Source organism: Diceros bicornis, chromosome 22 (genome assembly GCF_020826845.1).
Source record: "Diceros bicornis minor isolate mBicDic1 chromosome 22, mDicBic1.mat.cur, whole genome shotgun sequence".
Lineage (NCBI taxonomy): Eukaryota > Metazoa > Chordata > Mammalia > Perissodactyla > Rhinocerotidae > Diceros > Diceros bicornis.
Window position 1 is genome coordinate 32,099,328 of NC_080761.1, and position 27,429 is coordinate 32,126,756.

Here is a 27,429-nt window from a genome sequence, read left to right on the forward strand (position 1 = left end):
AAGTACCTGCCCAGTGGGTGACCTAACAATCATTCAGATTGAGAGGCAGAAACAAAAGAAGATAAAAGATCAAGAGCAAGAAAAGGAGGAACAGAGGAAAATAAAAAACAAACAGGCAAATAGCAAAGCAAATGGAAAATGCATTACTTCTGAAAGGAAAGTACCAAAAGCACCAGGAGGAGGAACAGTGGCAGCCAAGAAAGGTAGATAGGGAAGTTATGATCGGATTCTAATGTTCAGATGATGGAAGGTTTCTCAGACGAAAAATACACACACACATGCACATGTGGGCAGTCACTTCTTTTTGTCTAGTTTTATTCCCTCTTTTCTTTCCCCCAACTTCCATAAGTCTGCGAAAGAAGAAAGCCTTGTGATAACTCCTGACTTAAACCAAACTGGAATACTGTATAGTCAAGAGTTAAAAACATGGGAAGTACTTAAGGGCTGCTCTCAGGATAATAATTGCTTGTTACGTATTTCCTCCCTGCCTAATGCTAATAATAAATTGTGACATTGATTGAAAACATCTTGGGAATCTAATTAACTTTTCCTACTTAACCTGTTTACTTTTTGCTTTTAATTTGTCTTGAACAAATTCCCACTAGGTCTCAATGTTTCATCCTTGTGTAGTGATACAAACTTCTTCTGATCCTCTAATTTTGTTTGGTTCCATTAAGAGCCCTCTCCTTCTAAATAATGAATTAAATAGGCACATTGAAGTCTCAGAGGGTGTACTGTCCATTTTATTCTTGGACAAAGTAAGTAGTGGCCAGATGGCTTGATGGTAAGTCTCTTCAAATAATAATATATAAGGGGTTCTCCTTCCTGCTTCCACCATCTCAATTCTTTTGAAGTGGTTTGGAGAGTAATTTAATTTACTAGATTTTAAACTTGTGGTAGAAACACAAACGCCTAGAGGTGACAAGTAGATCACTTAGATGAGGGCGAGGCCACGTGGAGACTGGGGACAATGGGAGAGTGCCTAGGCCCATCTGAAAGAGTTGGTAAAATGTTTCCACTTGTAACAATTGGAAATTAATTAAATTAATTGAAATTGATTGAAAAACACTGTATGGGGCAAAATGTGTCTGCAAGCGAAATCCAGCATGTGAACCAGTGCTTTAAAAGGTCTTTTTATTTTATCAGGCTCTACCCTCATAAATGCCTTAAGGATGTCACTACTCAGACTTTCTGGACAGTGAGGGTTCACCTAAAGACCTTGCCTCCTCAGGGTCGTTTAGTCACAGCCGAAACAACCACAGCAAAGCTGAGGATTCAAAAGAAAAGAAAAAAGCTATGATATTAATGGATTTCTTTTTATTCTCGAAACATATTAGTCTTAATTATCATAATATATGTACAAGAGAAAACACTTTAGGGGACTCTAAACTGTCATAATTATTTTCTCTGTACCACTTAGAGACAGAGGGAATACTTCATCGTCTGTCAACTAGATTTTTACACCAAATATTGTGGCTACAGAGGTCCTATTAACATTTATATTTGCATTTTTTTCTCCGGCCCTTCTTTTTCTCTAAATATATCTATTTAGTTATTTATATACACATAATATAAAAATATATAAAACATTTATTATATAATATATAAAAATAAATAAATATATTTTTTAAATGTTCTCACCATCTACATCTCAAACTTACTGGCATTCTTTATCTTTACTTATTTCTTGTTTGTCTATGTCTATTTTATTTTTATTTTATTTAAGCGTTTTTCTGTGTTATAGCATTTCCCTCATCAATTAACTGAACATAACATTTATGGGAAAATCTGAGATTCTGGGAAACTCATGGGCAAATATAAAGAACCCATCCAGAAACTTAAGTGAAATCATTCTACATTAAAAAGGGAGATGTGATAATACTGACCATAAACCAAATTTAGAATTTAGATGTGGAAAGAGGAAATAAAAGCAGAAATACAAATTTTCTTTAAAATTACATTTAAGCAATCTTTATATTCTGTAAAGTGGTGTCAATGTTATATCCTTCTTCTTGGTTATTTATTTAATGTCCACAAGAAAATAGAAATATGAGCTATGAATTCCCTAAAATAAGATTATAACCCATTGATAAATGTATTTGAGTGGTAGAACTATTATACTCTGTATAAATATCTGAAGGCAACTCAAAGACAGAGAATGAATAAGAAATGAAAGAAAAATCTGCATTTCATCTGAAATGCTGATAATACTAGAAGAGATCAACATTTGAGTAAAATTTAAGGAATATCTCTAAAGACAAAAAGGTTAGTACATATTAAATGGATAAACCACAGTTTTACCTAGCCATATTATAAATATGAAATACTACCAAAGAGACTAGAAAACCCATTATTGCTAAAATATCTAGTACTTTAATAAGGTATAGATTTTTAAATGTGTGTATCTAGCATATTGATAAATGATAACAACAACAATAAAAGCAACAGCCAGAGCTATAGCAGTAGTAGAAAAAAAAACAAAACAAAATTCAAAACAGAGAGTCTGATTTGTAAGTACACAAACATATCACTGACAAAAAAGTACTTAATATATAAGCACCTGCACAAATCTTACTCAACTGTCATTAAATATCAATAAGAAAAAGTTAGATTTTATTACACTTGTATTTACATCCAGAGCTCCCTTACTCATTGCTAAAACTATTTAGAGAAAGCATTTAAATTGGGCTTATAATTTTGGCTACTGGAAATGTCTTTCTCTAGTTTGCTTATATAGGCCTATAGACATATACTAATGAAATGATTGATAAACTTCTGGAAACTTAAAGCACAATGTCTCTAAATGTCATAGGTTTTTATTACAACAATTACGCCCACAATTTGTACTACAATTAACTTCTTAAAAATGCTTAAAGTTGATACTACTCACTAGTATTTATTTAGTAAATGTATATAATTCTTTTCCCTCCACAGACCTAGTATGAAGGTATACACGTATAAATCAGTAGACTTTTCCCAAGAATGTATTAAATGCATAGAAGAATTAGAGGTAAGATATGTTTTCTAAAGAAAGTCCAGAAAAAAGACACACATTAGGTTTTAACAGATTTAGAATGCCTCCCATTAGCAGGAACATCAAGCAACATTTATTTTAGTGCATTAGGTTTAAGATGTAATTTATTACATTTCTTTATCCAAGTTTTATTTATACTTCTGTGAAGTATAGTTACCCTATGATCTTATAATAATTATCTATACAAGAAAGCTATGAAAGAAGACATCCTTCCTGAACGTGTTTTCTAACAGTGGAGATTTTTTTCCAGAACAATATAAATACTTCCCTTGTCAATGGCCATATATTCCACATATTTTCAAGATGAACTAGTTGTAAGTGACCATAAAGCCAGAAGTTAAATCTATGGAAAACTTGGAAGATTAACTCACTTCTAGAAAATAATCATCTTAACTAAAATCTTTTCATATTTAAAACCATTTAAAGATTACTTAATATTTTCAACTGTACTAATATATGCAATTAAGGAGAAATATTATTGACTATAAAATAGATCATATTTTGACTTTTTTACTATCAGAAATATATAAATTTACATCAATATGTGTGACAGTAATGTTAGATAAGATCCAAACTGGTAACTTCACTCTTAAACTCATTTTGTTACTAAATACTATTTCTTTGGAGTCTAATTTTAAACAAAATTAGGTATATTAATGTTAGGGAATTAAAGATAATAAAACAAAATGAACACCTTTCAGATATAGACAACAAAAGTTTATATCTTTCTGTATGTGAAATTAAAATATACTTGAGACATTCATACATATTATTGATCAGTAAATTTTTTTAGGTTTGGAAAAAATAAAATTGCAGTGAAAATAAGCATATCATTAAATTTTATTCAACCTCTCTAAAAGAATATTTCATAATGGTTTTATGTTTTTGCCTAGCAATGATTCTAAGAATTAGCTAGTCAGCAACAAGAAAAAGGAGCAGCTCAGCATTAATTATATCAGAACTAACATCATTGTATTTGGCAGGTGCCCACTAACATCAAATGGCCTTTGTTAATTAAGCCTAGAGAATAGATCAAATCATTGTGCTATTTTGGAAGGTTTTCTTAGCCTATTGATCTTGGCAGGCACAAGTCATTATGTCATTATATATCTTCTCAATCAATGGGCATTAAAAGTACAGCTATTATGAAATGTTCTTGGAAATATCTTAATGTAGAAAAAGCCAAACAGAGGTTGGGAACAATTATTCTAATACATCTGTGACCCATTCATCTAGATTTTTCTAAATGCACAGTCCTTGAATCGCATTAACTCAATTGTCCCTGTCACAATACTACCTTCCCTGAGTTATTATTTATACTACATTATGTCCCCTGGTAATATAAAAAATCAAAATACGATCTATTTAAACATCAGTTCTATATCTTTCAATAAACTGTGACCAAAGGCATTGCTGTCTGTCATTCCATATTCTGAACACAAGGATTCTCATGATTCCCAAGATTCTTATGTTTTGGTCTAATTTAGTTCCAGGAATTATTTGGTTTCTTAGATAGCGAAATCCTCCTGCCATCAGTAAAGAGTTATAAAACATTGTAGATTTCTATGTTTCAATTTGTGGTTAGAAAACTTAGAATCAAATCTAGTAATCAACTATAATGACCTTTTATGAAAAAAAGTATTCCTTCCACTTCTTTCAGATAAACTCTTTTTTTTAATATCTAAATGGTTTCATGTACTCTCTGTACTGGGATAATCTCAAATATTTCAGAAGTAAATTACATATAATTTTTAAGTAAAGATATAGACAAATGCCACACTTTGCTTCCTACCTCTATTAATTTATTGAGCATTTATTAGGCAGAAAAATCCTAGTAGGCACTAAAACTGTCATATTAGCAAATTATGAATCTGAAAGATAATGGTGCTTAAAAGAATCTAGAGTGCCTAGATTTAAATTCCGCTTTCTAACTTACTAACTTTGTGACCCAAAACAAGTTCCTCAATCTTTTTATCTTCTTTGATCCTCAATTTACTTATTGGCAAATGGGATAATTCTACATCTACCTAATTGGGTAGCAAGAATTAATACATGTAAAGTTCATAGCACAGTGCCCGGTACATGCTAGCTGCTATTATTTTTATTATTATATATTACTTACTAAGTTATAAAATGTTTATATCAATTATTTAATCTATACCTCTGTTGCAGGTTGAAGTGTGCTTCACAAGAACACAAAATTCACAGATTTCTACATTTTCCAACGAAAAATTTTTATGGAAAAATTAATCTACAGTATTTTTCTGCATAATAATATAGCAAATAAATACAGAAGAACTGCAAAAGCCAAGTAGGAAAGATATATGAATGGTTTTTATCATAATTGTGGTAAAACATTTTTATAGTTTTCTTTCATACAGTTTATTAGAGAAAATAATAAATCCATGGACAAACCAGTAAGAACCAAATAACAGTATGAAAATAACATAAAGCAGGCAGGCTGTGAGTATGTTCTGAGATTTCTAGTAGCCCAGGGCAAAGAGGTAAACATTCTCAGTCATATGATTTAGAAAGCCCAAGACTTTCTAAATCATATGACTTTCTAAATCATATGAAAACAAGTCAGTGGTTAAACATAGGTTTAGCTAGTTTTGATACAAGAGAAAATTCATTCCCAAGATTAGCAATGAGCTATGCCTATAGATTATAGATACTGTCTCCAATAATATGGTTCTTATGTAGATTCTCAGAACAAACCCAAGGCACGCTGCTAAAACACTCATAGGTTAACGCAAGTTTACGAGGCACCAAAACAATAAGGCGTAGAATGAATAGTTCTCAGATGTTCAAGAATAAACTTTAGAAGAAAGCTGCCAGGTTATATTCCCAACCCAACGCAAAACTAATCACTTTGAATCAAAGACCATAGAGGTCTGATATCCTCTTATGAAAATAAAACCACTGGCAGGGCCAAGTATTTCTTCATAAAATAGTTTGGCGTCTACTCTAAGACCCAGTAAAATGGATGAATCAGGCCCCAAAGTTTTATCTTAGATCTTGGTAACTGTTTTTCCTTAACCCCTGAGGCCACGCAAAGAAAAAAAATCAAAAAGCCATGAGGAGAATATTTATTTTTAAGCAAGCAGCCTCCTAGCAAATATAAGCCGTTTAAGTATCCGAGGCTTCCTAACAAATGGTTTTATTTTTAAGTTTATCTTGAACCATCCAATCTTTCACAAATTAAATAATTTTTTGAGATTACTCTGAGTTGCTAGTATAGAGAAGCATAGTTCTATTCTCAAAATGCTACATGAAGACACATTCACCCATCTTGTGCAGAAGTCTTCGAGCCATTTGGGTACAAATTAAAAAGTAAGGATGCTACCTACATCCTTCTACTTAAAATTATTATTCAGTCTTTGAGGTACCCATGCCTATTCCTTTTCAGATGCCTTATCTTAACCCCTCACTTTGAGACTCTCAGTCTCAAAAAATTAAATTTGTACTATATTTGTTCTTTGTTTTTGTCCTTCTCACCTCTTAGCACCAAACCCTCCCCCTGCTGCCCAACTCCCCATCCAGAACCAGACTTACCTCCTGTCTGAGTGATAACTTGTATGTCACTTGAAAGGGGACCATCTCCAATTGAGGTAAAAGCCAGGACTTTGACAGAATATGTTTTCTGGGGCACTAAGTTGCCAATAGTAGTGATTTGGCTGTCAGCTACATTGTGTTTCATCCAGTTGTTGACATGCTGAGTAGGATCCATTGTATAATAAACTCTGTATCCTTGGATCTGTCCATTTGGCTCCTCAGGTTCCTTCCACTGTACCAAAATGGTGGTTGAACTCAACATCCGCGCCTGGACATCCCGTGGGGCACTGGACGGTGCTTGCTCAGAGGTTTGCGTTAGCACGGGCTCACTGGGAGGACCCCGCCCAATGTTATTGACAGCAACAACCCTGAATTCATAATCCGAGTAGGGACTTAGTCCAGCGACACTGTAGCGTGTGGTCGCCACCCCATCAATTTCTTTGTAAGGTTCCTCAGAATTTTTAGGTTTATGCTGAATGATGTAGTAAGAGACAGGCTCAGGGTTCCCCGAGTCCCACGTCAGTGTGATGCTCGTAGCTGTACTCTCGGTCACTACAGGAGTTCCTGGAGGTTTGGGTAAGGCTGAAGGGGAGGGAAAAAAAAAAAGACAGTGACTGTCCATCATCTCTAACATGTTACAAGAATCTGTAACTCTACTACTGGAATAAAAGATTTATGTATCAACTGAAGATTTAATTAGATGAATTCATAGCAAAGGATAATTTTCTAAGTGGTCAGGAAGTACTGTAAGACACGCATAGGTGACACAAATCCCATTTTACTAGAATGGCATTATAGTGTTGTATTTTGGGTCTTGTATCCACATCCACCACTTATTAACTATGTGATCCTGCATGCATTGCTTAACTTCTCTTTGCTTTAGTTTTCTCATGTGAAAAATGGGAAAAACTGCCTTATTGGAGTTGTACTGTACAGCTGGTAACTTGTATTTCATGAATTTGCTGTGAAGATTAATGAGCTAATCCAGTAATGCTCTTAGAATGTATCTGGCAACCTCAAAAAACATTAGTTGCGATTGTTACTATTATTATAACCAAAGGCTTGGCCAATTAGTTCCGTGCTTCAAGAAATAAGAGATATAATTAAATACCAATAAACGCTGAAAAGAATAAAATTTGGAATATATTGAAATGGTACTAAATTACTATGGAAGAATAGTATCCATTTTGTTTTCCAGTTTCATGACAAATTAACATTACTATAATTTTCTTATAAATAATCTAACCAAGAATTTTAAGACAAGAAAGAATAATTCCAAATTAATTAATTTCAAATTCATGTTTTTTACTTAATATTAAAAAAATACTGAAGGAACTAAATTAAAGCATATTCACAAACCACTTTTTAAAGTAATTTATTGTCATAATATGTATTCTACATTCAGTTTCAGTAATATCTGAGATTATAGCTACACGACAAATATGTGCAATTAAATCCATCTTTTAGAGATCCAATTCTTTCCTTTTAGCAAAAGAACACAACTCAAAATGCTGCCAATGAAGAATACAAACCATCTACACTGGTTGCCTCATATTTAAATGCCTCACCCTGGACAATGATTCTGGAAGGTAGTGGCATTAGCGTAGAAAGGAGAATTCCACCAGCAGACTTTTTAGAGAAAACTCAGACGGTAAATCTCATATAATCAGCCCTTTAGTACCCTTTTTTCCTTGTCAACAAAAACGCAAAAAGTCTAACATTCCTTAAAATGGCAGCTTTTCAAGAGTAGCAAACTTGTACTTGATTGCTGCTGTATCCCCAAGACTTAGAATGCTGCCTGGCACTGAGCAGGGTTTTAATAAGTACTGTTAAATGACTAACTGAATGAATGAGGCAGTACTCATTCTCCTCACTGTCTTCAAGCTCCTCTTTTGGTTTTGATTCACTTTTTGCCTTCAAGATTCACATTCATTCATTCATTCATTTACTTATTTTTCAGGTGGAGAGGACAGGGAACCGGCAAGAGTCCGGAAAACAAAGATAAAAAGTTGAACAAGATCTCAGTTTAATGTGACTTATGCTTTTGAATTCCTGCAAGTCTTCAGAAAACCTTCAAATATTTAAAGCTGAGATGGTTATTATGAGAGAGGTGATTCAATATTTGCATATTACTCTACTATAGAATGATAATATTTGGCCAACGGAATTTACTGAAAATAATAATAAAAAAAGACATTTGTTTAAATATTCTGGTCTGGCATTTTTCAAGGAAGTGGGTGATCCAAATTTTCCCCAGATGTCTTTCTGCATTTTTTTTTTTTTTTGTGAGGAAGATCAGCCCTGAGCTAACATCCATGCCAATCCTTCTCTTTTTGCTGAGGAAGACCGGCCCTGAGCTAACATCTATTGCCAATCCTCCTCCTTTTTTTTCCCTTTTTCTCCCCAAAGCCCCAGTAGATAGTTGTATGTCATAGCTGCACATCCTTCTAGGTGCTGTATGTGGGACGCCACCTCAGCATGGCCAGACAAGCAGTGCGTCGCTGCGCGACCGGGATCCGAACTTGGGTCACCAGTAGCGGAGCATGCGCACTCAACCGCTAAGCCACAGGGCCAGCCCCACTTTCTGAATTGTTAAGGCAAGTAAAAATACTGTTAATTAAACGTGTGTATAGTGATATTTAGCAGACATTATTAGTTTTGCTGTCATATTTACTGTATAGTATGGGTTGTTTGTCTGTAATGTATGGATAAGTGTAAGTATGCTTAACACAGTTAAGAATATGCAATACAACATTACTATTTTAAATGATTAAATGTTGACAATGGTGTATACCTTTGCTCTCATGTGACATTATTAGTTTTATAGGACATATATCATCTATTTGATATACATGCTTGGTTGGAGATATGACACTGATCATAACATGTGTGTTGCATTTTTTAGGATCATACTTCCTAGACAGGGAAGATAATTTGTGTTCATTTTGCAATAGTTCCAGACATTTGTAGGAACCTAAAGTCACCCTCAGTCTGATCTATACTGCAAAAAATTATTAAAATTCTACAAACAGTGGGTAAAAACAATTGGAACCTTTACATGCTCACTTTTTTTTCTTTGATTCAAAAATATCTATGGAATATAGTACTTTGGTTATACTTAGTACACTTATTTTAAGAAAAGAATATTTCTTGAGCACTTCATCTATACAAGGTGAGAGACAAAGCCAAAAGAATATAATGCCACTTGCATTTTTATTTTTAATGGTAGGGCCTATCAAAAATTTAGAACGTCTATTATTAGACCATGTTAATTTCAACTCTGTTTCTTTTTTTTTTTCCTTTGTCTTCAGGGATTTTGAGTATTTATTAATACTTCTTGGATTTTTCTATCATGTGACTCTTATTAACATTCTAGATTAACAGCAAACCTGTGTGCATCAGTCCTACCATGATGGTTGACCATATCTAGCACTCCTCATTCTGCCTGGTTAATCCCTAGCCCTGGCCTATTGTTAAATATTTTGATGATTATCACTACTTAGGCTGCTACTTTTAACATAGAATCTGCCTACCTAGACATGTGTATCTTATATGATATCATAGATATGATGAGACTATGACATTCAGAATCACTGAATGATGAATTGATTCATTTTAGAATTCCAAGAATAGACTTTGGGGAGGCATTAGTCAGGTGGCTTGAGTGTACCCAGACCCTCAAAGCATGAACCATTGTGCTTACCTTTGACAGTGATCTGTGCTATTGCTTCAATGACACCCAGTGTCGACATTGCAACACAGGTGTAATTTGCTGACTGTCTTACATCATTCAGTTCTAGGACATTTCTTCCTATTGGCATATCATCTTCAGGTGTCAGATCTTCGGCACCCAACATCCACTTCACATAAGGCATTGGTGACCCCACGGCCACACAGGTGATATTAACACTTCCACCTGGCATGATTTCATGATTAGTGGGTGGGATAGAGAATCTTGGTGGGACACGGCGAACTGGAACAAAACACAAGGGAGGATGATAAAATATACAACGCAAAAACATGGCTTGTTAAACACATGACATGCACTGTACAGACACAATTAAACAATTGAAACATACTGTGGATTGTCCAAAAACAAAACAAAGAAAAACTGTGGATAATACAGACCATACAAGTATGGTGTGTATATACACAGAAAAAATTTCTTTAGTTTAGTCATTGCTATCTTAGACACATTCATACAAAAGTTGATTCAGACCTACGAGGGCCCCACAAAAAAAACTATCTACAAACTAAGAATACACAAACATCATGCATAAGATAAACACAAAAACATATACATGCATGCATATAACAATGATCCTATGCATGCATGTATATGCAGAAAAGGGGGCTGGAAGGTCACCAGCAGGTTTTAGTCGAGTTTCAAAACCAACTTCAGTGCTGTGAACTTCCAGTTGATGTGAATGTACGTGTGGGACCACATTGCCACATCCCAGCCCTGGGAAACATCATCTAGAGTACACTGAAAGTGCAATTTATTTGCTTTCAGACTCAGAGTAGATGCAGCCTCAAGACCTCACACTAACACTGGAACAAACAAAAATATATATATATATATACACATATCAATTTACAGTCACAGAAGAAGAAACAAAGCCAATGCCAGTAGAGATACTGGATTGGATCATGCAAGGCATGCACAAGATGAAGTCTTAAGGCCCATGCTTAGGACAATGGGAGAATGGCTGGAATCCAAGACAACAACGACAGCAGAAGAAATAAGAGGGTAACAGACCTAAACATAGAGGGAGGTGGTAAAGTACAGTGATTGAGATGGGGATTTAGGGGGTGATAGGGTTGAAAATTGAAAGATATTAGATTAAGCTAGGTTGTCAAAGGGAAGGGTTGCAAATTCATGGAGGGAGCGGGTATTTCACATTCAAGATTCCATTCAGTTCACATCTAAGGTAAAATAACATAAACGACGACAACAAAATCTAATAAGAGGCTTTTTATGCCTACAACATTCACACTGAAGGACACTGGATCTAAAACATACAGTGGGACATGACATTAAGAAAAGAGGTCATATTAAAGCAACACAACACAGAAAAAATTACCAAGCAATTACAGTTCAGTGTTCCTGCTTCAGATAATCTGCATGTTTATGTGTGTTTAAGTACATGTGTCTTGGACATGGTACAAGGAGAGTGTAAGAGACAAATCGGTTTCTTCTTGGGCTTTTATTGGCAAAATATTACACCATAAGTATTTTAGATCAAGGGGTAATCATTAGGAGCATACCTTAAATATGGATCACAAAGTGATTTTTGAAAATTATGAATACATTAAAAAACAAATAACCTCATATCCCCCAGAAGATGATAAGTAAGTAAATTCTGTCTGTCAACTTTTTGGCTGTACTTAAGGTTAAGATAAACCTCTGTTGATTAGAGAGGGCTCGCTGTGATGGCCTCACGGGTGAATGACAGGCACAGGAGAAGTCAAGAGAGAGCTAAGCATGCCTCCTGCAGCCAGTTCACAGGTTACACAAAGCAAGCAGGAGCCAGTGTAGACTCTGAGGTGTCAAAGAACAAATCAAGAAAAACGGAGGAGAGTTTAGTCTTCATGCTTGGGACTAGGGGAGGAACTTGAAAAAGTCATTCTGTGGGCAGCAGGCATCCTCGTAAGACAGAAATCAAAGGTGGGGAGGGAGATGGGAAGAGTGGAGCAGGAAGGAAAGCAGGAACACTGACCAAGTTCACCGGACCTGATGGAGTTAAGTGTTACCAGTTACCATGCACCCAGGTACATTCTCTCCCATCATGCACCACAGTTAGAGACCACCACCAAGCACGGGAAGTCAGGGCCAGGGCATTCTCTACTAAAACATACCATTAACCAAAAGAGGACCACAATGCAACTACATTCATTTCATTTGTATTCTTTGTTATTGGTTTAATTAATAGTTTTGTAAGGTGGGTAAAAAGTAAAAAACACACCAACCTTCTCGCAGCTCTGAGGGATGTAGGGGGTTTGATGCAGAACACAATGAAATGAGGAAAGGAGAAAAACAAGGGAAACACAGAGAGAGTAAAAAGGCCATATCAAGGCTTTTAACTGCTACTTGAACATCTTTACTTGCTCTAGTTCATCCTTCCTACCTCAGCTGAAAAACTTAGCAATACCTCACGGACTAACATGGTATTAGAAACAATAGCTAGCATCATTTTGAAATTTTTCCATTGAAGAAGGTACACATGCCTCATGCAGCAAAGGAGGTCACCGTTGTGAGAGAAAGGATCGAGGGGCTTTCAAAGAATTTGGAGAAGAAATGGTTTTCTTCATAGTCTTCCCCCCAGACTCCAGAGAAAGATAGGAGAGAAAAAGAACCCCACGGAGACGAAATTATCCTAAAAAAAAATTTCAAAATCAAGCTAGATATTTTCCTAAGGAAACCCATCCTATTGTAACTTAAAGCTCTCGCATCTTTTATCTCTTCCCACCCCCACCCACCCCTTTTGTGGTTATTCACAGACACGTAGACCAGGAATAAGAGGATTTCCATTGGACAAAAAAAAACTACAGGAACCATCTTTGAGGATTCCGGGGAAGAAGAAATACTTTTTTCTCTTTGAAATGAAAGGCACAGCCATTCATAAGCTTAAGACTTAATCATTTCTATTACTTTATGAGAAAATATGAAGGTATCCTCATAATTCATTCTTGTCCCAAGGACACCTAATATCATTTTAAAAAATGCAATCACTGTTCCATGGTAATCGAAAGATTGAACTTTTCAGCAAGTCAATAATTAAAAATAATATGTGTGTATATATATGCATAAGCATATGCACATAATACTATGTTTATAAATAACAGTATATAAAAAGAAGGAAGAAAATAATGTGCCATTTGCCTGTAGCACCTTATGATTATTATTTTTTTAAGTCAGCAGCTTTATCCTTACAGCACCGCCGCAGAGGTCTTGAAGACATAGACACCTTTATGCTTGGCGTTACACAGAGAACTGATTAGTAGCACACCAAGCAATTACTTCAGGATTTCAAAAGGAAACAGAAGAGAAAGAACAACAGAATAAAGGAGGAAAAGAAGAAAACCTCAAACAAATGCAAAGCACAGTTCAATCAATGCGGTAAAAGTAAAAGTCAAAACGTACAAATGCAAATATACTTACAAACTTCAAGCCTCAGGATAGATTTTACTCAGAAGGTGACAATGTTTTTTAAACAACAGATAAAAACTTTTTAATTCTCTATTCACTAAAATGCTTCAGCTACCGCAACTGTTAGCGAATCAGCTGGTTAAATCCTGACATAACAACACAGATCCTGTGGGTATCTCAACTCCCCCTGAGCCTGAATGAAGAGACGCCAGGGTTATGTCATTCCTACCTCTGACATATAAATTGGCAGGGGCAGAATAGCGAGTGCCCGCGCTGTTGGTGGCAACACACTCATATTTTCCTTGGTCAGATTCTTCGCTCTGTTCGATCTGAAGGGCTCCTGTATGGATAATAAAATATATTGCCAAAGAGATGGTAAGAGAAGGCTTTCACAGTTCAGAAAGCTAAACCTCTTAACAATATGAAAAGCCCCGCAAAGCGAAGGTCCGCTCAACGTCGATTCAATCTCTTGCTAAGGTGCACAGACAGAAAATGATGCGATGAGAAAAACATATAGAGATTATTTTTCTTTACATCATCAATGCTAGCATAAGAAAACAATATCTTTTTTCCCAAGCCAGACTTCTAGTCATAATTAACACTCTTATTTCCTAGACTAATAAAATGAAGATGGGTGAGACTGCTTCAAGGAAGTATGGCTTTTAAATAAAACAAAAGATTAATTTTTGGTTTTGTTTTGTTTTGTTTCATTTTGGTATCAAAAGTGGCTCAAAAGATAGGTACGCTCAAAAAAAACCAGGCCGGGTTTTCAAGAAAGTCTTCTGCTGAAGAAAGCCAAAAATACGCAGCGAGCACAAAAAGGCTGCACAAAGCAAAAAATTAAAATTAGTCATTATATATTATGAAAATATTACTTAAAGAAACAAAACTCCCTTTAAGACATGCAGATTTTGAAGAAAAGAAAGACAGTTCGCCACGACTTACAATCATTTGTTACGTTTGCTGAAAAACAAAGAGTAGTTGAATTAGAAGGTTTTAAAAAAGTTAAAAAGAACGGCCTATGCCAGCAAGGAAGAGCCAACCAACCACTGCTTGAGGACCTCAAGGCGGATCCCCTAAGACACCCATCAAAATCCACCAGTGGGATTAGCAGTGTGGTGTCACAAAACCCCCAGAAAAATACAAAACAAGAATTATAAAAGAAACACACACTGAGTCAAAGTATGAAAAACTAGCAATATCACATACCACCAAGAATACTGAGCACCTTTTGTTTCCATAGCCTGAAGGACAGAAGATCCAAAAATCCAGAGGCGAGTAATCCAAGAAAAAAAGAAGTGGGGGAAAAAAGCATTGCTGTCAGGTTGTAGGCGAGTGGGATCAGGTGGAAAGGGGAGTCATTCTTTGACTTGCACGACATTAAGAGAAAAAAGAATTGAAGAGCAAAAGCAAAAACCTTTTGAAAGATAAAGACAAAAAGGAGACGTTCCAGGCTGTCTTCTGCATGTCTGCCACTGTTCTCCAGACCATCTTGGCTTTGGTCCAGAACAAGAACAGCTAAGGAAGAAAAAAATGATCTTTTTTTTCTCCAGTTGGACAAAAAAAAAAGGAAAAAAGAAGAAAAAAAATAAAAAACGTAAAAAGGAAGAAGAAGAAAAGGAAAAAAAGAGGGACAGATGGTACGCTGTGACTGGTCTGTGGTCTAAAGACCTGGATATGCTTTCTTTGAAGCATATCACAACTGAAATAATCATTTTCATAAAGAAAGAAATGAACAAAACAAAGAGAAAAAGAAAAAGAAAAGGAAAATTCACAATATGAGAGTCACCGATCATAACCAAACAGTACAAAGGAGAAAATAAAGATGATAGACATTATTGGGATGCTTTTGAAAACAGGACAAAGACGAGAGGGATGAAAGGACAGAAAGAATGAGTAAGATCATTCTGTGAACGTTAGTTCAGCACTCTTACCTCTTATTGGTGTACCACCTGGGTGGATAATATGAATGCAAATAAGATTAGAAAGAAGAAGCATTAGTACGAGAAGAAGGAGGCTAGGGCTGGGGAGAAGAATTAAATTAGATTTACAGAATTAAATAAGGTCTTAAAAGAAACTTGAATTATTCTACTGGTAAAACAGGAATATATTAGATAGTATTATTAGATCATAAAAGCAAGTTGCATTATACCACGGAGGGCACAGACCACAATAGGCAGCATTGCCTTTCTTAGAGAAGCAACTGAGTTCTTAGGTCTGGGGTCATATAGGGCTATATCTTATATGCCTCATACTCTTAAAAAAAAAACCAAAAACTAAACAATATTTTTTAAAGACATAGTTTAGGAAAATACTGGCTAATCTATTTAAGTATATATATAGATACGCATATATATATATACTGTTATAGGAAATACTAAAGACTAACTATAAACAAACACTTTGGATTGGATATCTTATGCTACTTACTATGCTACATTCGTGTGCTATCAGGTGTGTACTATTTTATTTTTCTATACAGTGTTCTTACGATAACAGTTCTGTGAATGTGTGCATGTGCGCGCCACTAAGGAGATCTAGTGTCTACACTGACAGTTAGTAAAATGCATGCCATGCATTTTATTAATAATAATAATAATAATATTCTGATATGGAAATTAGTGGGGGTGAAGTGCGCTTCAGAACTAAGCACTTACCAATAGATTCTGGAGATTTAAATACGGAGAGAAGAAAGACAGCATAAAAATATTATTATATTCCTTATAATTTGGTACAAATTTTTCAGAGTTAAAGCTTTATATACTAAATCATCTATGTTACATGTGAATAATTAATTCTTTATTTACAATAACAGAATGCTAATCTACACAATTCTGCTGACAACAAGCAAAAGAGGCAGTTAACAAGACGCTTTAACATCACAGGACAGGTCAAAAGCTGAGAATTCTGGGAAGACAGGCATTTAAACAACTTAGAACTCTATATCAATATCACTACCAATGTCAAAGTAAACAGCTTATTAGTATACGTCCCCGTGAAATTACCTAGGGACAGGCTCTAAAACTTAAGAAATTTAGAATTATCTCTATTTTTAATCTAAAGAGAGCAAAGGAATAAACTAGGGATGCGGATGGGAGAGGGAGGAAAAAGGCAACGGGAAGAGAAAGAGAGAGAGAGAGAGAGAGAAGTCAAGGCTGGAGTCTACACCAAGAGCAGACTTCTGTAGATCCAGTCACTGGAGGGTTCAAAAATCTTTATTGTGGGCGCACACTACTGTGGCTAATGTGTAGACAATGCTCACTCACAATATAATAATAACATTGATAAAAATCCCCTCCTTTCATTGGTATTTTGTAAAGGACTTTAAAAAATATATATCTGGTTACTCATGAGATAACATTTCTGTGTCTTATGTATTCGTAAAAAGAAAGCAAATGTGACCAAACTTACTAAACTTTGGTACTTTGATGAGTTCAAACGTAGAAAAGACAGAGAAAACACACTTTAATTAATAAAACTGAATCATTTTAGTGTTTCACATGAACATTTTGGTTTTTAATGGATATAACCATTGGAACTCCTTTGCACGTTCTGAACGAAGTCCAATGTTGAAATAAATTTCTTTCAAAACAAAACAGAGAAAGAAGAAAGAAAGAGGAGAAAATGGATCCATCAAATACTGCGGAGAAGCAGTAAATTAAAAAATTATCTAAAATACAGTCACAGCAGTGAGCAATGTGGATTAAACAGAAGCTGCAAAACACAGAGAGAAGGAGAAAGACAGACTCTGAAACAGGCTATGACGTCACAAACGTGAACAACACATTAAATAACAGAGAAAGAGAAGAGGGAGAAAAATCAATATCTAAAAATTAAAAATAAATAAAATAAAAATAAAAATAAAGAGAGAAAGCTAAAAAAAATTCTCTAGGAGTTAGTAGAAACAGTGACAAGACCCTACCTGATCGTAACTGCTTAATACGGCCATTGTTGTTGCTTGTGTCAACAGGCAAGAAATCTTTAAACCAAGTGATTTCTGGATCCGGATTCCCACTGGCTGCACAAAGCATGGTGGCAGTGCGTGTACGCTCCACCACCTTCAACTGGGGGCCCATGTCAATGGTAGGGAAGCCCCTGGGAATTTGATCCTCTGCAAGACAAAAGGTCATACGAACATCATGTTAACAAGTCAGATGCCCAAGATGCAAGAGATAATGCCAGTTAATCTTTCCCATTATCTTATTCACCATTTGTTGAGAAAATAACACAAATCGGACAGCATGGCACTATTAGATTAGGGTACAGTCACAATGTTGTTCCTGGCCGGAAGAGCGCACAGTCTAAGTGGCCAACGGCCAAACAAATGAAACCAGTGGACAGTTAGCCATTAACGATTAGGTAGCTAGTAACTAAAGTTTTTTTAGGCAGTTGTCAATTGTAGCTTTTAATTGTTTACCCGCCCATTGTTAGCTGTGCTGACTAGGCAATATATTATCCAACTCCCACTAGGTTCCCCATAGATATTCCTGACACTTGGGTCACCATGGTATAGGATGCTTGAGTTGTTTTTCATGAACTGAGTCGATCCCTGTCCAGTTCAGATCAGTCGAGACCACCAATTCACCAACTGGGCCTGTGCAGGTGTCAGACAGGCAAACTCTTGACATCAGGGAGCCAAAAATTCCACCCTCAGATCATGTTAACACCACCATTTTGTGAACATGCATCGTATAAAGAGACATGAAGCTTGACTACATGCAAGATCATCAATTACCTCATTTCTCCCTACTTCCAATCATCTATCCCCACATTTCAGACTACCTGAACCTTCTACCTCATAAATATCCTAATCCCCATTTTCGGGGAAGTGGACTTGAGATTTGTTCTCCCATCTCCTTGCTTGGTTGCCTTGTAAATAAACCCTTTCTCTACTGCAAACTCATTGTCTTGGTGATTGGTTTTTCATGGAGCAAGTAAAACAAACCTGGTTCAGTAACACAAAGAGCTCCAATGTTTTATAAAGACCACGATGAAGGGATGCATCAAGTTCTCTGGTAGCACAGAGGGAGAAGTAATTATAGAATGTGTGCCTGAGGTCAGTGAACATCAACAGGAAGCTCTGAAATGGAACTTTTGGAATGAGTGGAATTGGAAAACATCACAAATACAGGCATTGAGTCAGGAAACTTTTCACTGAGGGAAAACCATGGGATCCAGCAGAACTAGCTTGGAGAGTACATGGGGAGCAAGTGGTTAGCTGGACTAAGCTATCGGTATTCAACTCTGATACATTTTTCTTTCAACTTTTAAGTGAAACTATATTTTTTCACACGAGCATGAGGTTCAACCTGAATTAATTCTTTTGGAGGAAGTTTCAAGTAACCAGAAAATTGAGTTTTCCTTACAAAAGAAGAAAATAACAAAAGTAAGTGAAAAAAGCAACACAAAAGCATACATTCCTTAGGATAAAAAAATATTTTCTCCCATTCCAAAGTCCTGCACCATTTTCAGTCATTAAAAAGTTGAAATTTCTAAATTTTGAATCTTCAACTCATCCAAAGTTCAATTCTCCCTATCCCACATCAAAATTGTCCCAGGTCTTAGATCTCGAGAAATTAAAGGACTCTTAAATCCCCCAAGCATGACCTACATTGATAACCTACATTGATAACCTACATTGCCAGCTCTTCCAGCTAGCATTAGAAAGGTATATTCTATTCAAGCATGGAAGGAATTTTAACTGTACGGGTTATAATTAATCCAAATTAGAACTTGGCTCTTTGTTTGAAGACCATTATGAAACATTTTGACTTCCAACTGAGCCTGATGTTAATTTAATCAACACTTCCTCATGACCTCTGAAGAATTTTCATTAGCCACCAATTCCAAAATGACTCAAAAGCACAAACACCAATGAGCAAAATATGAGAAATCATCAGATGTGACATCTAGCTTCTTCTTGGACATCTCCTACAATTTCCAGTTTGATTCCTGTGAGTCTTACTCAAGTCTAAATGAGGTATAATTTCTGGGGAAAAGGTTCCATTTTGATGCTTCTACTGTGTTGTCAGTCAAATGTATGTTATTCACTGTTTCCCCTCGATAGTTACGGATAAACTCAATCTCCTAAATCTGACTACCAAAGTTCTTTTAAAGCAGGCCTTGTTTTTCTCAGCCTCTCATGAATGACTACCCCATAAGAAATTTTTCTTCTGCCCACTCTGAAATTCTCACCATTCCCCAGACAAATCATGTCCATTGAGTACTCTGTGTCTCGAGAAAGCCACGCAGCCAAAATAACCTTCTTTGTAAAGCTTTTATAAACTCTCTCAAATATATTTAATCTTTTCCTCCTCAGAGCTACCATGGTAGTGAGCACCTAAATCCACGGTCTTGTACTTTTTAATTATCATTAGTTTATCCCTCTACACCCTGAGTTCCTCCACATCTCATTTGTATCCAGATCTCTTGCCATCAAGCTGGTCTGGCTTGACTGATTTCAAGAGACCCTCCAGTGATTCCTAAGCCTAAGTATGATTATACCCTAGTGATTAAAAAGAAATTTTTCTACTACACAAAATAGGAAATTACTCTGGTAGAGAGTTAATTAGAGGAATAGTTAAGGACTAGAGAGATTTTGAATGTAAATAGTAAAAGAATGTCAAAATACTACCAAAGAATACAGCTCCCAAGAAATAGAAAGTGCCCTGAACAACAAGTCCAGGTTATTGTAAGAGAAAATTGAAGGGCAAATAGGGAAAAGTATAGACTCTAGCTCTCCCCCAGGGAGATTTATGAAAGACCAAAAGAAGATGCTGAGGCAAGCTGAGTTTGATGCCTGGATTCACTAGTAAATGTTTTCCTGTCCAACCAGCTAATTGGGGCCAAAGACTAAAAAAATTATGAAAACAGTTAACTTCAATGGGCTACAATTTACTCAAGTTGAAAGACATGGATGGCTCTTTCGAGGAAGCAGTAATGCATTCTGTTTATTTGTTTATTCTGTTTATTGTCAGCCAAGCAGAGGTCTAGAGTGGACAACCATCAGAAACAGTGGTTAAGAATGAAATTTCAAGGGCCGCAAGCAGTTAAGTGCATGCGCTCCGCTTCGGCAGCCCGGGGTTCGCATGTTCGGATCCTGGGTGCGCACCAACACACGGCTTGTCAAGCCATGCTGAGGCTGCATCCCATATACAGTAGAGGAAGAGGGGCACGGATGTTAGCCCAGGGCCAATCTTCCTCAGCAAAAAGAGGAGGATTGGCAACGGATGTTAGCTCAGGGCTGATCTTCCTCACAAAAAGAAAACAACACAAATGAACAACAAAAAAATGAAATTTCCAGATGATTTTTCAGGGCTCCAAGCAAATGATAAAAATTACAAATCGGATAAAGAGTATTTTGCAAATTAGGCTATGCTAATTTTAATAATCTGTTCCACTTGAATTTCATCAGGATGTTCTTTATGGCTTTAAAGGGTTTGTCAATGTATTTACATCTATAGTGTAGTTCCAATGTTATTTGAAAAAAAAAAAAGCAGAAAGATCAATAGCCATTGTACCACATGTATTATGTTATTATACATCTCACTTGGCAACTATTGACATAAAATGCTTCAAAGGATAAAGATAATTTACTTCAAGTGCTCCAAAGTCAACTACACTGCCTTAGTCACCCAGATATGAGTTTCTAAAAAAGCTCTTAAAGTTTGCTGTTGCTAATTTCCATATTTAAAGCAACCAACTTAGGTTAATAAAAAAGTCACTTTGGGATTCCTGAGCTGTTTCTGTATTTCCTAGGGCATTGTATCTCCCCCATGGCATTTAACTACTAGTTACATTAGCATGTCTGAACAACCAAGCCAATATTCAGTACCCATCAGTGGCAGGTGTCAAAGACTTAAGATTGTTGAGCCACTTATTAAAGGCTCTTAACAAAGAAATCTAGAATTAATAACCATTTATAAGAAATGAAGTCCTCACCTTGGGGAGAAATGACAAAATTGACTTGTGTCCTACCTAAAGCAGGCAAATATATTTGCATGCCTTTCTTTTCCTTCTTGGCTCATAAAGAACACTCTAGAGCCGCCTTTTCATATACACAAGTGCACAACAAAGATAATCTTTCTTGCATACTAATCGGACATAGAATGTAAAGAGTTCTCCTTTCTTATTTTTAATCAGGGTAATTAAATTCTATCCATCCCCCTTTTGCACAGAACCTCTTTGAATGCACTTTCTTCATTAAATTTTCATGAGAAACATCACAATGTAACAGATTCAAATAGCCAGAGCTGTTACACGTTGACAGTTGTGGCTTGTTTCCAATTTGACTGTCAGGTATTTGGCAATAAAACTCAGTATTCAACATAAAACGAACTGTAGAAATAATGAAATTTCTAATTTGAATGCTTATCTCAGTAGGCGTAGTTTAGAAGATGTTAATTGCTTTTTTTCACCCTCTACATTTATTAGTGATTTATATAAAACTGCCTTGGCCATTTGATAACATCAATTTTGACAGCTCATCAAATGTGTGGTACCAGAAACTTGGGGGAAAAAAATCAATACTCTTTATACCTTAACCATATACACTTTTACAGGAAAAAGCAGCTTCAAAAATTAACAAATTGTCAATATGTTACTAGCTTTAAACTTTTACGTGAGGTGAAAAGAAAAACATTTTGTCCTATTCATTAACGTGCTCATTAAGCTTTAAAGTGCCTTACTTATCACTGTTCCATATTAATATTCAATCATGCAGAATTAGCTACTAATTCATCAGCAATTTAAATCAGACTTGACCTTCACAAAGCCTTTTGGTCTGTCACTTTGAGAGGCCATTAAAGGGCAGATTACTACACACTTGTGCTTAGTGAATCATAGAAGTCACACATATTTTGTTTGGAATGGCAGCTAGAATAGACCTGGAAATATAGCACATTCTTTGATTCTGTTTGGTGTCTTAATGAAATATGCTGATGTGAAACTTACAGTTCCATTAAGGAAAGAGAAAAATGAACATCAGCCTTTTCCAGAGTAAACTTCCCATTGTTATAGAACTTCTGTTAATGACCCCTGACATACTCAAGACTTGAAAGGGATGTATGGGGAAAACATATGACATCGTTTTGTAGGGAGTCATGCCTTACATATCTGTGAATGATCGAACAACAGCTTTTGCATAATTTGCTCAAACCACTTTCATTGTTCATCCATAAACAATTTTAATCATGCTTTTACTTTTGCTCCAATTCTGCCAACACTGAATCTCTTATTTGATAGGAAACCACTAAACTAAAATGCCTGCTAAGGCCACCACCTCCTTCCAAGGTGGCCCTAAGCAGTTCTTCTGGCCTAATCTTGCTAAGATTCTGAGTGAATTCAATCAGACTGGTGCTTGGACTCTGGTCCCAAATGATTTAAAGAAGTTTTCAGTGAAGGACTCTTTGCCATGGTGCTACATTCCCAGTTTTTCAGATTTATAGTAAATATGTTTATGGAAAAAAATCATGTCGATTACATCAACAGTATGCTTTTCTAAAAGCAGTGTTAAAAGATTTGGCAAGTATACCTGACCATTTAGATATTATCGGCAATATAGCGGTTTTGGTGAGAATAGGAGTGCAACAGAGCAAAATCAGAATCTGGAGGGAGAGAGAAACGATTTTTTTCTTGGAGAAATCCCCCTGAATTACTTTTCTGAGGACCAAACAGTTCACAGTGGCTCCTCTTTAAAAGCTTGCAACTGGTGTTATCAATAAAGCCCTTATTAAACTCAATGTGCAAACTTGAACTCATAAGCTCATGGAGGGCAGGGGCTGTATGTTATTTCCTTTTTAACCATCAGTGTTCAATAAACACTTGCAATTAGACATGTTTAGGAAATCTTAGCAACCATTTCAGCACTCACTCATGTGGCATCTCTGAACTCCTACCAGGCTTATTTAATGCCTCTCACTTAAAAAGTTAATCATGCTTAGTTGTTTTGTGGCTATACATTTGGCCTCCTCAATTTGAATATAAGTCTAAGAGGCAAAAACATCTTTTACAGTGTCTTAAGTAGTATTAGAATTATAGACTCACAAAAATAAATGTTAATAACTGTTTATTTTTACAATGGTAAGTTTTATTTAATTAGCAAACGATTTTCATTGGTTGAGATGTGCAATTTAGGCTTAGTTCCTTCTTTAATTTAGTACAGTTGCTGCCCTAGAAACACACAATCCAGTTCCTGTTTTCCTCATTTTCCAGGAAGTCTTCCTTTCTATATGGGTTGTAAGCTCCTACAAGTCAAAACTGCAACACCATAATGAAAACCTTACATGTATACACAACGAAACTCGAAAGAACACAATAGAATATTGTGTAATACTTTGTTATCCCATCTTTAGAATAATGGAATTCTTGATGTTTAAACTAACGATAAAACCCAAGTGAATCACTCAGTTGTATGCTGAGGCAAACATTCTGGGTCTTCTTTCACTGACAGGAACAAAGAGTTCTCCATGGCTGGATATTTTAAGGGTCTAGCCCTTCACGATGTCATCTTACAGAAGTACAAATGATTTTTTTTTTGAAGGATGAAGGGATTGTGTAAGGGAAGTTTTTATTAATGTAATAAAAGTCAAATGTTAGGTGGATAATATGAAGAATATTTTCTTAAATAAAAGTGCTAGACCCTTTAAATATATTGAAGGCATCCTCACCTGTTAGAGGAACTGTACTAATCTAGGCAACATAAAGGCAGTGAGTTTTTATACCTAAGACAAAGTAAAGATTCTCCTGGAAAATTTAAATATATTGGTCTTAAGCTGGTCAAATAAGAAAGCATCGTCATATGTATGAAAGTTGCATTATGTTAAAAGAAAAAGACCTTTTGAACTATTAGTTATAAAAATCTACCAGAGTCAAAAGATGGCATCATTCATTTTATAGATATTTATTGAAGGCCTCCTTTGTGCCAGGACTGGGCCATGTACTGGGTATGAAGTAATCTAGAGAATCTCTATATTGTTGTGATTTAACTGTATCTGCAGGATAATCAGATTCTTTGGGAGTAATAATAGGACCCAGCTTATAGACGGGAGGATTGAATGAGATAATGCATTAAATGTGCCTAGTGCTGCCTGGCACTAGTGCCTGGCATCTACGAAAATATTAGCATATATGTACTTACTCTATCCCAAGCTCCCACAATAGATTTAAATAGAACAGAGGCATGTGACTCTATGGCTTGATAGAACAAGAGTCACAGCAATAAACGGCAAATGGAAAAATAGTCTACGCAAATCACAAAAACACAGGGATTATCTAGACATGCAAGTAGATTTAGAGAGCAGTATCTGTGCCAAGTAACCTCTTCAAAGCTCATAAAAGCACTCATTTCTCCCTTTAAACAAGATTTTAGGCTCTTGGATTAATCAACAGCACAAATAAAACAAATCCATACTGTCATATGATTTGTTTCCACAAAACAAACTTAAAAAATAACTGTAAATATTTGAGACAGCAAAGCTTTGTTGTGAATGACTTAAAACATTGAAACTATTTGAGCTTTATTAGAGTTCCTTGAGGCAGGCAAGAGTGTTATCATAATTACCATTTTCTACAGAAACAAAATGAAGATTCAGCAAAATTAAGTTACTTGTTCCAGGTCATACATATAGTAAAAATAAAAGAATCATTTAACTCTAGATTTGGTGTATTTTTATTCCAACATGTTTCCTCTAGGCCAGTTGCTGTTCTTTGAATAAATATTCATCATGAACAGTGACAGAACTCTTAAGCGAAGTCAACCCATAATGGAAGGCACAACAAAAATAATTCTAATACTTGGTCGTCTTTTACTTTTATTTTTTAAGCACAAAGGAATAGAGACTAAAGTTCCATGGGATGTAATAATTTTAAAACACTCTACATTACAAAAAAAATCCACTTTTTGATACTTACCAATCAGCTTCTCATTTGTTTAGCATCGGTTCCAAGTAGAGACAGAATTCTGCCATGTATACTAGCCAATAAAATGTGGATAAGAAATGGAAGATTGTGAAAAGGATGACAAATATCAAATAATTTCTCTAGGGAGCTCAAATTCATCACTGTGCCTATGTCTTTAACCCTTCTGTGACTTCTATTTAATTATCTAGGAAGGGCTATAAATGGCAGGACTTCTGCTTTGAGCAGACACCAAAAGACAGTACACAGATGAGAGAACTAGACATAAGTAGACTCAGCCTATCAACTCTATGACCTTAGGCCACACTGGGGCCTCCTCTAACATACGATCAATAGTGACTACTCCAAATAGTTTCATCTAGGAGAGGAGACAGATCAGTGTCTCAGAGGGTGGAAGACTGAGGGGTTAGTGGCTGGAGAATTTGCTACTTTGTTGAACAGCAAATAAGTTTTCAAGTTATTATCTTTCAGAATAAACCACACTATCAGGCTACAAACAAGAACCACTTCTTTCCAGAATACAGTCTCTGAAGAGGGGGAAAACATTTATTATTCTTTTCTTAAAGAAAACAATGTAAATAAAGCTTTTATTTTACCATTCCAGATGGCAGCAGGGTATAATTTGCTCTGTTTTGATATCATGACCGTATTATTCAAAATCAGTCTTCCTGCAAGTGAATTGAATAAGGCAATGAAAACAGAAAAAGAAAAGCAATAAAAGCTAAATCAAGGTTTTCCAGCAAAGTTGGGTTCCCGGGGCATTATCAAAATGATATGCATATGAATGAAATTGAAAAATTTTATAAATAAAGTGGTTTCTAATTATAAGTCAAAGGCTACTCTAAGAAAGAAATTATCTAAAGCAAGAGAAAACTGCCAGCTAATAAATGATATGCCAAATGGAACATTTAATAAATATAAGATCTGGCCCCCAAAAAGTAATTACGAACAGGATAGAATGAATTTTTAGTCCAAGATCCTCTTTGTAAGTTATTATGTACAGATGGTAGGCTTGTCTTAACATGGCTGTAAATCAATCAGAGAAGCTTTTATTTCAGAGTGGATTTTGGTATCTCTTAAGGGCAGTTACTGGGTACAAGTGTCTCCAAAGATTTCTCATAGAATTATGCCATGCAAGAACAGAAAATTGGACATTGATAAGCTGATAGGAGTCTCATTAGCAGCTACTGAATATTCAGCATACTAACCAGCTACCCACAGAGCATTCCAGAGCAAAGCTCCATTTTCTGAAATATTCTTCACATGTTGAGGAGGTTGTAAGGCACTCTTGGCACAGAATAAAGCAAACTTGTTTAGAAGCAATGTGTGCAATTACCTACAAATCACAAACTAATGTGTACACAGGAGAACACAAACCAGTTAAATTATCAGTTGTATGAACATGGTACATTATCAGTTGTATGAACATGGTAACTGCAATTTCACACGGCATTAACTCAGTTAACCCTTGGTTGTTAGTATTTGGCCTTAGCAAATGATCACACTCTTTGTGATCCAAACTTATACAAATTCATTGAGGGAGGGGGAAGGGAGTACCCTCTCCTCCCTAGCCACACTATTAATACCTGGATATTTAAGTAAATTTTTAGGAACCAGGGTTATGCTTTATTCCCTTCATGGGAATGCAAATCTCATCAAGATAAAATCCAATAACCATCCACTTTAGCAAATCTCACTGCTTTCTATTAATTCATTTTTACTAACAAGCAGGTGTCATGCTACTCAGCCTATACATTGTCCAAATTTTTTCCCT

At 35.7% G+C, this 27,429-nt stretch overlaps 1 protein-coding gene across 2 annotated transcripts in view; it reads right to left on the bottom strand.

Moving 5' to 3' along the window:
• The window catches only part of PTPRD (protein tyrosine phosphatase receptor type D), a 494,552-nt gene that overhangs the window by 170,894 nt on the left and 296,229 nt on the right, over positions 1-27,429 (bottom strand). For both annotated transcript variants that reach the window (XM_058565790.1, XM_058565791.1), the window contains exons 5-8: positions 17,662-17,850; positions 13,969-14,079; positions 10,293-10,562; positions 6,590-7,171 (exon numbers count right to left, since the gene is read on the bottom strand). In XM_058565790.1, the coding sequence (XP_058421773.1) occupies positions 6,590-7,171; positions 10,293-10,562; positions 13,969-14,079; positions 17,662-17,850 (1,152 nt within the window). The remainder of the gene's footprint in view (positions 1-6,589; positions 7,172-10,292; positions 10,563-13,968; positions 14,080-17,661; positions 17,851-27,429) is intronic.